This window comes from Lithobates pipiens, unplaced genomic scaffold, assembly GCF_037356315.1.
Source record: "Lithobates pipiens isolate NorthernLeopardFrog02 unplaced genomic scaffold, aLitPip1_a1.2 Scaffold_16, whole genome shotgun sequence".
Classification (NCBI taxonomy): Eukaryota; Metazoa; Chordata; class Amphibia; order Anura; family Ranidae; genus Lithobates; species Lithobates pipiens.
In genome coordinates, this window is record NW_027507748.1 from 362,232,548 (window position 1) to 362,245,692 (window position 13,145).

Below are 13,145 nucleotides of genomic sequence, written 5' to 3' on the forward strand. Positions count from 1 at the left end.
GGGAATGTGATCACTTATAAAAAATGGAAAAAAAGTATTTATAAAGTTTTTTTTTTATATCTATTAAAAATGTTTTGCCTTCCATGTATTTTAAACTGAATGGTTTGTTTTACAAGGTGATCGTTTACAATCAATTTAACTTTCATTGGTCCAAAGTCTGAAATATGATTTGTCCATTATTAAAAATGTAATAAAAGAATAATGTTTATTTTTGCTATTGATGAGATAACACAATTAAGGACAACCTAAAGTTGCTAAAGCAGGACTAAAAGAATATATAAGCTAAAATTAACCTGTTAAAAAATAAAATTACAAAAATCAGCTTTTGCTCAAATTCAATCCAGAATTTTTTAGGCCCATGTCCCCTGAGCCCAGGTCCTGGACCCGCCCCAGTCTATGACTAGTGAAATAGAGAAGAAGCATAAGAGCTCCACTCTCTGTCACTCTGCTTTCTCCTCCTATCAGTACACTTCTTGTCAGTATGTGAACTGCTACTTATGATACTGCTTCCTCTCACACTCCAATATGATGCAATACTTTCTAACATTCATTGTTTTCCCTGCATCCCCGCTATTATTTTCCAAATCCTAATAATGATTCTTTCATATTTATTGCACGCATGGAGTACAAAATTGTAACACCGCATTACTAAATACGTAAAAAAAAAAAAAAATTAATTTCTGTTAAAGCCATTGCCTCTCCTACGAAAAGCAACAAAACTCAATTATTTACCATTCAACAAGGAAATCAGACAATTTTAAAAGCAACTGGTGACAATGATCTTCATTCATAAATGCAGGTTATTGATGTATTAAACTATTTATTAAAAGATTACTGCATTCAGTTTATGTTAGGTCTGTGCCCATGCACCAAAAAAAATTATGTTTAACCCTTTCAATACTGGGCACTTTTATCTCTTTCCTGCCCAGGCCAATTTTCAGCTTTCAGTGTTGTCACACTTTGAATGACTATTACGTGGTCACTGTACCCATATGAAATTGTTATCATTTTTGGTATGTATTAGCCACTGGATTATTAATTTTTGCCTAAACAAATGAAAAAAGACCGAAACATTTTTCTTGTTTCTGTTATAAAATTTTGCAAACAAGTTGTTATTCTCCTTCACTGATGTACGCTACTGAGGCTGCACTGATGAGGTAGCATTGATGGGCACTGATGAGGTGGCACTGATGAGTCTGCACTGATAGGCAGCACTGATGGGCACTGATAGGGGACACTATTGGGCATTAATAGGCAGCACTGATAGGCACTAGTAGGGGGAACCCTGACCGGTTTGTGGCTATGCAGCCCCATACACAAACTGCAATACACAGTGGGGTTGATTTACTAAAACAGGAGTACAAAATCTGGTACAGCTCTGCATAGAAACTAATCAGTTTCCATTTTTTTTTCTTTTGTCAAAGCTTAATTGAACAAGCTGAAGTTAGAAAGCTACCATGCACAGCTGCACTCTCCAGTTTTAGTTAATCAACCCCTAGTGTGTTCTGACACTTTTCTATTGAAACCAGCATTAATTTTTTCAGCAATTTGAGCTATAGTAGCTCTTTAAATGGATCAGACTATGTGGGACAGACTTCACTCCCTATCTGCATCAATGGTTGTCCATTACCCTGTCACTGGCTCACCAGTTTTCCGTCCTTGAACCACTTTTGGTACGTCCTGACTATTGCAGACTGGGAACATCCCCCAAAAAAAACTGCCGTTTTGGAGATGCTCTGACCCAGTATTCTAGCCATTAAAATTTCGCCCTTGCCAAAGTCACCTAAATCCTTATGCTGGTCATTTTTTTTTATTTCAATACATACATTTCAGGGAAGTTTTACTTGCCACCTAATAAACCCCATGCACTTTCAGATGCCAATGTAACAAGATAATCAAGGTTATTCACTTTATCTGTCAGTGGTCATATTGTTATGGCTGATCAGTGTAAATATAATGTCACATTAGCATAAGAAATGCTCTTATTATTGGAATTGTCTGTATTTGCTCCAGTATAAAACACATATTTATGGCTGCCCTAGCAGGTTGAATGAAAAAAAAAAAAACCTTACAGATCCCCACATCCTGTAATGTGGATGTAGGGATCTCTCCAGCTGCACTACTGTATTCTGACACTGGGGACTCTCCCCCCCACAGAATACACAGATCGAATGCTGGCTTTCCAGCAGGGCCATTTGACGGAAGGTCATCAGACTGGCTTCTGTTGAACAGAGAGGATTACAAACTTACCGAAATCCAATACGTGTATACCCAGATTAACACAGGATTCACTAAGGAGCCTGATTCCCATAAAAAAAATGAGCTGCTGAGAAGCTGCATAATCCCTTTAGCATTCTCTCAACTTTCAATTAGGCATTAGAAAATAGAAAAATATTGTTAAATCCCTGCAGTGAAAATTAGCAAACCTCTGTTTCACACACATTAAAACTGTCTGAATTCAGTTTAGCATCTGGAAGGGAAAACTATTGGAGAGAGATTTTAGCTTCCATTATTTTAAGTAACTGTTTATTTCTTTATTACTTAAATATGAATTATTACAAACAGGTGTAAAACTGAAATGTACATTTATGGAAAACAAATCACAAAACCGTGAACAAAGATATACAAAGTAAGAACATTTTCCAAACTTTTAATATAGTTGTTTTAAAACATGCATTAAAAAGCTTTTGTATTTGAGTCAAGATGAAAGGATCTTGAGTCAAGATGAATGGATCTTTTCATGTATGAATTAGGCAAGATCAAAAAGGTATAGAAACATTAAAGTGTATGTATAGGCAAAACATTTTTTGTAGTTTTGGATAAAGTGGTGAAGAATTAAAACCAATTTCAAGTTTTTATTGTGCTCTGTGTACTCCAATGGAGAGAATCACTCTATTTGTCCTGGATCCACAAACAAATACAGAGTCGGCACTAGCGGCATGATCTCCATGTTAAAGGTGCTTGCCCAGTCACAGCTGTGATCAATATAATATAACCAATATAAAAAAAAAAAAGTCTAGATGTCTGGACTCACAGTGTGATATTTAAAAAAAAAGCCTTCATGTAATATTTTCTAACCTTCAAACTGTCTAGAAAATCCCCAATAAAAAAAAAAGCCTTCATTCAATAATACCATAAAAAGCACACAGATGTACAAACAAGGGAGGGGGTTAACCCATTTCACACTTAAACTGTGCTTTATCAAGTAACTCTGCACTACTCCCGCCCCCCCCTGTACATCGGTGTGCTTTTAATGGTTTTTTAAAATGAAGGCTTTGCTTTTGGATTTCACAGGCATCCAGACTTTTTATCTTGACTCTATTTGTCCTACTGACCATGGTCACCAAACCTGAAAGAGAAAACATTTTTTTTAAATTGTGAGCTATCACTACAAAAACAAAGAAAACTTGGAAAGTGTACATTGTTTCCAGTAACAGGTAAGAAAGGAAATCCACTCACATTGTAGATACTTTCTGTCAATTACTGCAAGTCTTGAAATTTAAAGCATACCCCTCAGAATGTATAAAATCTGTTATTGTTGGAAAGGACAAAAGTTTGGTGGGCCATACATAGCTAATGGATCAAACATGGCAGGAAGATTACCACCAAAAGTATTGGAAGGTTGAAGGTTTGGTGCAATATTAAAGGTTGGCCAAAAGTGGTTAATTTCTGGTGTAAAATTTTGCTGGCCAGGAAATATATTTGGATTGTTATTCTGATCCTCCCCTGTCATGTTTTGAAAGTTATTATTTAACCTTACACCAAGGATGCTTATCAGTTCTTGCATGCCTATTTCCCCCATATCTGGGGTTTCCCCAATGTGCGGAAGTGCTCTAGGTGACAACTCCTCTTCTGCCATGTCCTCATTGTCCACATCTTCTAATAAAGATGAGAAGATGTCATCAGGGATATCAAATTCTTTTTGAATGGGATTGACCTTTTTAGGCACAGATGTCCATGATGGGTGGTTTGGAAGAAGAAGAGCCAGAAGCAAATGGGGATGGTCATCTGCAAGACCTATGAAAAATAAAAAATACATACAAATAAACAAGAGCAAGACCGCTATTACCAATATAGACTATGGTATGAATTGTAGACATACTAATAACAAGCAAATGCAGTAATTGGATATAAACTAACAATTACTTGCTATTTCTGCTGATCTGGAAATATATACCGTATATACTCGAGTATAAGCCGAGATTTTCAGCCTCTTTTTTGAGGCTGAAAGTGCCCCCCTCGGCTTATACTCGAGTCATCGCTGTCTGCCCGCTCGATCAGCGTGTCGAGCAGACAGACAGCGGCCATTCTATAATTCAAAAGCCGCGCCTCCGGCTCCGCCTTCGCCTGTGATAGGCGGAACACTGAATTTCCCAGCAGCCTGTGTTCCGCCTATCACGGACATCGTCTCATCCTCGTACTACGGACGAGGATGAAAGGATGTCCGTGATAGGCGGAACACAGACTGCTGGGAAATTGTGTTCCGCCTATCACAGACAGGGAGGCGCGGCATTTGAACAGGGGAATGGGCGCCGACGAAGAGCAGTGATCCTGGGACGGGACCGGACGGAGGCTCGGCTCGGGACGGGACGGGACCGGACGGAGTCTCGGGACGGGACCGGACGGAGGCTCGGGACGGGACGGGACCGGACGGAGGCTCGGCTCGGGACGGGACGGGACCGGACGGAGGCTCGGGACACAGGTAGGCTGGACACACAAGGACACACACACACACACACACACACACAGAGGGATGGATGGATGGATGAACACACACACAGAGGGATGGATGGATGGATGGACACACACACAGGGATGGATGGATGGATGGACACACACACACACAGGGATGGATGGATGGATGGACACACACACAGGGATGGATGGATGGATGGACACACACACACACAGGGATGGATGGACACACACACACACAGGGATGGATGGATGGATGGACACACACACAGGGATGGACAGGCATATCTCACCCTCGGCTTATACACGAGTCAATAGGTTTCCCAGTTTTTTGGGGGTAAATTGGGGGCCTCGGCTTATACTCGGGTCGGCCTATACTCGAGTATATACGGTAAGTAAAGTATTTATCGGCGTATAACAATTTTTTCCCCTTAAAATCAGGGGAAAATCGTGTTATGCGCTGATCCCCCGCCGATTGCGAGCCTCTGGGGCATTCTCGCAGACCCGCGTGAGCCACTGAGAATGGCCTTTTTTAAACTGCACCATTTTTAAACGGCAAGACTACACTGACATGTCTGAAAATGACACTGACAAGACTGCAATGACAAGGCTGCAAATGACACTGACAAGACTGCAATGACAAGACTGCAAATGACACTGACAAGGCTGCAGATGGACACTGAAAAGGCTGCAGATGGACACTGACAAGGCTGCAATGATGGATAAGGCTGCAGATGGACACTGATAAGGCTGCAACTTGGGGTGCGTGTTATAAGCCGATAAATACGGTAGCCCCTTATAGTCATGTTTAAACAGGATATATTGGAGAATATATATTCCCTTTCTCCTTATATTGCTGAGTAATTTGTGCCTGGAATATATATTTGTCTGTGAAAAAGAGGGGGGTGGGGGCACCACGTATAAAGAAAAGTTAAGCTGTTCTAGTAGGTCTTTCCTAACATTTTCTTAGTCACATCCTACAGCAAAAGCCATGGTCCACAGAGAGCTTCCAAAGCATCAGGGATCTATCTCACTGTTAAAAGGTATCAGTCAGGAGGAGGGTACAAAAGAATTTCCAAGGCATTCGATATACCATGAAACACAGTGAAGACAGTCATTAAGTGGAGAAAATATGGCACAATAATGACATTTCCAAGAACTGGACGCCCCTCCAAAATTGATGAAAAGACGAGAAGAAAACTGGTCAGGGAGGCTGCCAAGAGGCCTACAGCAACATTAAATGAGCACGTACTGGCTATATGGTAAACGTGACAACAATCGCCTGTATTCTTCATTCTGTGTGTATATATATATATATATATATATATATATATATATATATATATATATATACACAGTGCCTTGCGAAAGTATTCGGCCCCCTTGAACTTTTCAACTTTTTGCCACATTTCAGGCTTCAAACATAAAGATATAAAATTTTAATTTTTTGTGAAGAATCACCAACAAGTGGGACACAATTGTGAAGTGGAACGAAATCTATTGGATATTTGAAACTTTTTTAGCAAATAAAAAACTGAAAAGTGGTGCGTGCAAAATTATTCGGCCCCTTTACTTTCAGTGCAGAAAACTCACTCCAGAAGTTCAGCGAGGATCTCTGAATGATCCAATGTTGTCCTAAATGACTGATGGTGATAAATAGAATCCACCTGTGTGTAATCAAGTCTCTGTATAAATTCACCTGCTCTGTGATAGTCTCAGGGTTCTGTTGAAAGCGCAGAGAGCATCATGAAGACCAAGGAACACACCAGGCAGGTTCGTAATACTGTTATGGAGAAGTTTAAAGCCGGATTTGGATACAAAAAGATTTCCCAAGCTTTAAACATCCCAAGGAGCACTGTGCAAGCGATCATTTTGAAATGGAGGGAGTATCAGAGCACTGCAAATCTACCAAGACCTGGCCATCCCTCTAAACTTTCAGTTCAGACAAGGAGAAGACTGATCAGAGATGCAGCCAAGAGGCCCATGATCACTCTGGATGAACTGCAGAGAACTACAGCTGAGGTGGGAGAGTCTGTCCATAGGACAACAATCAGTCGTAAACTGCACAAATCTTCTCAAAGATATCCATAAAAAGTCTCGTCTAAAGTTTGCCACAAGCCACCTGGGAGACACACCAAACATGTGGAAGAAGGTGCTCTGGTCAGATGAAACCAAAATCGAACTTTTTGCCCACAATGCAAAACGATATGTTTGGTGTAAAAGCAACACAGCTCATCACCCTCAACACACCATCCCCACTGTCAAACATGGTGGTGGCAGCATCATGGTTTGGGCCTGCTTTTCTTCAGCAGGGACAGGGAAGATGGTTAAAATTGAGGGGAAGATGGATGCAGCCAAATACAGGACCATTCTGGATGAAAACCTGTTGGAGTCTGCAAAAGACCTGAAACTGGGACGGAGATTTATCTTCCAACAAGACAATGATACCAAACATACAGCAAAATCTACAAAGGAATGGTTCACAAATAAATGTATCCAGGTGTTAGAATGGCCAAGTTAAAGTCCAGACCTGAATCCAATCGAGAATCTGTGGAAAGAGCTGAAAACTGCTGTTCACAAACACTCTCCATCCAACCTCACTGAGCTCGAGCTGTTTTGCAAGGAAGAATGGGCAAGAATTTCAGTCTCTCGATGTGCAAAACTGATAGAGACATACCCCAAGCGACTTGCAGCTGCAATCGCAGCAAAAGGTGGCTCTACAAAGTATTAACGCAAGGGGGCCGAATAATTTTGCACGCCCCACTTTTCATTTTTTTTATTAGTTAAAAAAGTTTCAAAAATCCAATAGATTTCATTCCACTTCACAATTGTGTCCCACTTGTTGGTGATTCTTCACAAAAAATAAAATTTTTATATCTTTTATGTTTGAAGCCTAAAATGTGGCAAAAGGTTGAAAAGTTCAAGGGAGCCGAATACTTTCGCAAGGCACTGTATGTATATATATATATATATATATATATATATATATATATATATATACACATATACAGTGTGGATATGCTATATACATTACCTAATTAGTATACTTACATGCACCTATGTGTGTGTGTATATATATATATATATATATATATATATATATATATATATATGCATAGGTTTTTAACACCATATGTCCCTAATAATATATATGCCTTGGTTCCCACCATTTCACCTTTTTTATATAGTTCTTTTCATACATTTTCTATATAGTTTTCTCTTTTTGAGCCATACATACTCTCAACACTCTCAATCTTTGGTCTTCTGTTTGACACTTTGTATTTTTAACACTGGGTACAGTGTTGTATGGCCGCACAATTGTGATTCAAAGTGCATCAGCGCTGAGAGCTGAAAATTGGTCTGGGCAGGAGGGGGGTTTAAGTGCCCAGTAAGCAAGTGGTTAAGTGAGTTAGCAGTTGAGACCCTAACAACATCCTGGGGATAGGCATCAGTTAGACAAGACTTGATTCTAGATTTATTAAAGCTCATAGTTGAGAATAATTTTTCACACAGGTACGCACTCAGCCCCCCTCACATGTATATATGACACACACACATGTACACACATACAAACAGACACACATGTAGACAGACATGTATACACACATGTACAGACATGTACACACATACACACAGACATGTATACAATCCCCCCCCCCTTTTCACTTGTATAATAGCCCTTAGAATCACAATGTAACTCCATCATGTCAGCTTGTCAAATGTCCAATCTGAGGAGATTCAATACAGTGAGCCCAATCTACAGCACAGCAGCACACTGCTGCACAAACACTAACTTGGTGATTTACCCTCCATGCTGCTCTCTCGCATCTGTATGCACCTGAGTGGGCTGGGTCCACCCCCACCACTGATGAGGCTGATCACACCCCTCCCCAAGTCCCGCCCAATCACATTACTAACCAGTAACTGAGCAGCATGTTCCACCTCAGCAGGGTAGGATCACCTGCGGCCACGGGTGGGGGAGGGAAAATCATGCACCTGAGAGGGCTGGGTCCACTCCCACCATTGACTAGGCTAACCACACCCCCTTCCCGAGTCTCACCTGCGGCTTGTGTGATTTTCTATTGCGGGTCCCTCTCGCGCCACCAGCTGCCTGCTAAAGGGCAAGTGCTGCGGACGGTACAAGGGTCTCACTGGCCGGTACTTTGAGAACCCTGGTCTATAATTTTTATCATGGGTGTATTTTAAATGATAGAGACAGAATATCAACCAAAAATTCAATAAAAACACATGATACAAATGTTCAAAAGTTCAGTGAGTGAAAAAAGTATTTGATCCCTAAGCAAAACATGATTTAGTACATAGTGGAGAAACCCTTATTGGCAAGCACAGCGGTAAGACAATTCTTGTAGTTGGTAACCAGGTTTGCACACATCTCAGGAGGGATTTTGGTCCACTGTTCTTTACAGATCTTCCCTAAATCCTTAAGGTTTCTTGGCTGTCGCTTGGAAACTCTAAGTTCCTTCCATAAATTTTCTATAGGATTAACGTCTGGAGACTGGCTAGGCCACTTCATGACCTTAATGTGCTTCTTCTTGAGCATCTCCTTTGTTGCCTTGGCGGTATGTTTTTGGTCATTGTCATGCTGGGAGACCCATCCACGACCCATCTTCAGTCTTCTGGCTGAGGGAAGATAGTTATCATCCAAGATTTTACAATATATGGCCCCGTCCATTGGCACCTCAATGCGGCAAAGTCATCCTGTACCTTTAGCAGAGAAACAGCCCCAAAGCATAATGTTTCAATCCCCGTGCTTCACTGTAGGGGTGTTGTTCTTAGGCTTATAGTCAGCATTTTTCTTCCTCCAAACACAGCGAGTCGAGTTAATGCCAAAGAGCTAAATTTTTTCTCATCTGACCACAGCACTTTTCCCCAATACTCTGAATCATTTAGGTCAGGGGTCTCACACTAGTGGCCCTCCAGCTGTTTCTAAACTACAAGTCCCATCATGCCTCTGCCTGTGGGACTTGTAACTGTTAGTCTTGCAATGTCTCATGGGACTTGTAGTTTAGCAACAGCCGGAGGGCTGACTGTGGTCCCAACTGCCTTGAGATCATTCACATACTCCTCCCGTTCCCCAACCGATTTCTGAATGGGTGGATGTCTTCTGTGACACACAGGTCCTAGAAGATACCGCGCCCAAATTTCCCAGAAATCAACGTAAGGAGGAGAAGACGGAAGATCACCGCAGAATAGGAAGTGGCAGATTAGGACGATCTGCCTAGCAACAGGCATTTCTGGTGAGTTAAAGAGGAGCTGCACCTAAAAAAAAAATATTAAAAGCCAGCAGCTACTAATATTGCAGCTGCTGACTTTTAATAATATCACACTTACCTGTCCCAGGTTCCAGCGATGTCGGCGGCAGATAACGAGCGATCGCTCGTCTCGCTGCAGCCACCGCCGCCATCCTCTGTCAGGGAATCGGGAAGTGAAGCATGAGGGCTTCACTGCCCGGTTCCCTACTGCGCATGCGCGAGTTGCGCTGCGCTTCTCTTATGGTCCCCCGCTGTGTCTCTGGGAACTGTGTGTTTCCCAGAACACAACGGGGGGGGGAGCCATGCGGGGGTGGGCGGAGCCATGCGGCGGTCTGGCCGGAAGTAGGTGCAGATACCTGGATTATCCAGGTAACTGCACCCCCCTCCCCCCCAAAAGGTGACGATTGTGGCACCGGAGGGGGGGAGGGATAATACTAGCGGAACTTCCCCTTTAGGGTGAAGAACCGCTTTAAATTATTATTTTTTTTTTAGTTGCATTTCTATGTAATTTTTTTTCAGGGTGGACCTCCACTTTAAGTTGTTATATATCGCTTAGTCTCTTTACACACTGCCAAGCTTCAAAATGCATTTACGTCCGAAACACATTACTTAGCGATCATCTTTGCACCTCCCGATATGCAGAAGTCTTCCCCACTATTCGCTCAGGGGGTACAGCATGCATTCTACAATCCACCGCTGACTTTGGTTCTGGATCAGATCACTATCCAACTCTTCTACCTGCACTGGAGTAATACTGATCCCATTGTGGTCAGCTTACCCTTCCCTGGATTTCAGTAATACTGTAACTCAGATTTAAAATCCCGGACTTAGCTACTACAAGAACCAGACTTCTCTCCCCTACACAGCCCTCCTGCTGGCTGTGACTCCAGGTGCATCTCTCTATTAAAAGAAGACTGGGCCTCTGAGCTCCCTTTCAGCATAATACTACAGACCTTCTCCAGAATAGTAAGTCCAGCTATATTATTCATACATGTATTGCTATAGAGCTACAGCTTATTCTCTCAAAGCACCAGGTGTTTATTGATTTTGTTCTGTTCTATAGGCCTTATCTTACATTGTGTAATTGCTCAGCTTAGTTGTCTAAAGAACTCCTGGAAAAAGCATTAGTAATATTTTATTGTTATAAGTGTGGAGCCTTTGATTTCAGATACAGCTTAAAGTGGATGTACAGTACCTTCAAAAAGTATTCATACACCTTGGCATTGTCCACATTTTGTCATGTTACAACCAAAAACATAAATATATTCTATTTGGACTTTATGTGATAGACCAACATAAAGTAGCCGCAATTACAGCTGCAATTCTTTTTGGGGATGTCTCTACCAGCTTTGCACATCTAGAGAGCGACATTTTTGCCCATTCTTCTTTGCAAAATAGCTCAAGCTTTGTCAGATTGGATGGAGAGCGTCTGTTTTAAGAAATTTTCAAGTCTTTCCACAGATTCTCAATTGGATTTAGGCCTGGACTTTGACTGGGCCATTCTAAGACCTTGTACACACAGTCGCACATTCCGATTACCAAATCCGTCTGATAATTTCCGACGCATTTAGCAGAACTGGTGTTGCCTACACACGGTTGGACAAAGTTGGCGGAATTTCCAGTCGTCAAGAATGCAGTGACGTAAACCGCGTACAACGGGACTAGAAAAGGGAAGTTCAGCACCGTGTGCGGCACCCTTTGGGCTCCTTCTGCTGATCTCGTGTTTATCGCATGTTAGTAGAAGTTTGGTTGGAGATGATTCGCGCTTTTCAGATTTGTGCTTCAGATCGTTACTGCTCTACAGTTTGTGCTTGTGGGTGCGTATTTGCTTATCAGTGCGTGTAGTCAGTTCGCATTTGTTGGTCATTGTGGACTATATCTTGATATAGTACGCTTTGATTTTCAGTGCTTATTGTCAGCTCGTTTCTGGTTTTCAGTTCGTCCTTTTAGGCCTTGCTGTTTATCGGTGCTCTGTTAGTTAACCATTTTGAAACCAGGTTTCATGTACGTACTGGTTGTGGAGTTCGTGCTGTGCAGGGGCTTGGTGTTGGGCTTTTAGCTTTGACATAAGCCCAGTCCATGTACAGGGCGAGGAGGAGTTCATGGAGCAAGAATTGGTTGCTCCAGTGTGACCAATTCTCGCACATGCCTTTGCTTTGTGAGATCCGGGAGAATAATCCTGATGATTTCAGGAATTATCTCCGGATGACGGACCCATTTTTCACCGTCTGTTGGCTTTGCTGTCTCCTTATATGAACAGGCAGGATACCTGCATGCGGCAAGCCATCACTCCGGAGCAGAGGCTAGTGCCACCTTGCGGTATTTGGCGACAGGGAGAAGCCTTCAGGACCTCAAGTTCTCCACAGGCATCTCCCCCCCCCAGGCTCTGGGGATCATTATTCCAGAGACCTGTTCTGCCATCATACAGGTCCTGCAGATGGACTGTATTAAAGCGGGACTGCACTGCGGAAAAAAATCTTAAAAGCCAGCAGCTACAAATACTGCAGCTGCTGACTTTTAATAAATGAACACTCACCTGTCCCGGGGGTTCAGCTCTCAATGAAGTGGAGAGGGTTACCTGTCCAAAATATCCCACCCCCCAACTCGGGGTCCTACTATTATAATTACAAGGGGTATAATAGTATCGTGATGTTGGCGGTGGTGTCAGGGACATATGACTTCCTGTATGTGGACGTGGGGAAAAATAGCCGGATGGTGGAGTGTTCGCCCAGACGGAGTTCTACTGGCGTCTCCAGAGAGGCAGTCTGGGCTTGGCGTCTCCAGAGGAGAATGTGGAAGGATTCCCCTTCGAAGGACTCCCCTGCATCCATCGTGAATGAGGCATTTGCTCTGGCAAACCATCTGATGTGGCCTTTCCCGATGAGGACCCTCACCCCGGACCAGAGGGTCTTTAATTTCCAGCTGGCCAGAGCCAGAAGAGTAGTGGAGAACACTTTTGGGATAATGGCCAGCTGGTTCCACCTATTTTTTACTCCAATCCACATGGCGGAATATAAACTCAATCATATTGTGCTTTCGTGCTGCATTCTGCACAATTTTTTGAAGAAACACTCATCAAACTATGTGGCCTCAGTTGGGCCTGACGCAGACTTACCAGAAAATGCCAACCTAACGGCCCTTGAAGCTGGCCGTCCTGGCTTGCCCCCCCCCCCAAAG

General features: G+C 42.5%; 1 protein-coding gene across 1 annotated transcript in view; it reads right to left on the minus strand.

Moving 5' to 3' along the window:
• Positions 1-2,614: 2,614 nt before the first annotated feature.
• Positions 2,615-13,145, minus strand: part of SPOCD1 (SPOC domain containing 1) — a 235,509-nt gene continuing 224,978 nt past the window's right edge. The window contains exon 14 of the mRNA XM_077481969.1: positions 2,615-4,017. Within this exon, the coding sequence (XP_077338095.1) occupies positions 3,533-4,017 (485 nt within the window). The 3' untranslated portion in view covers positions 2,615-3,532. The remainder of the gene's footprint in view (positions 4,018-13,145) is intronic.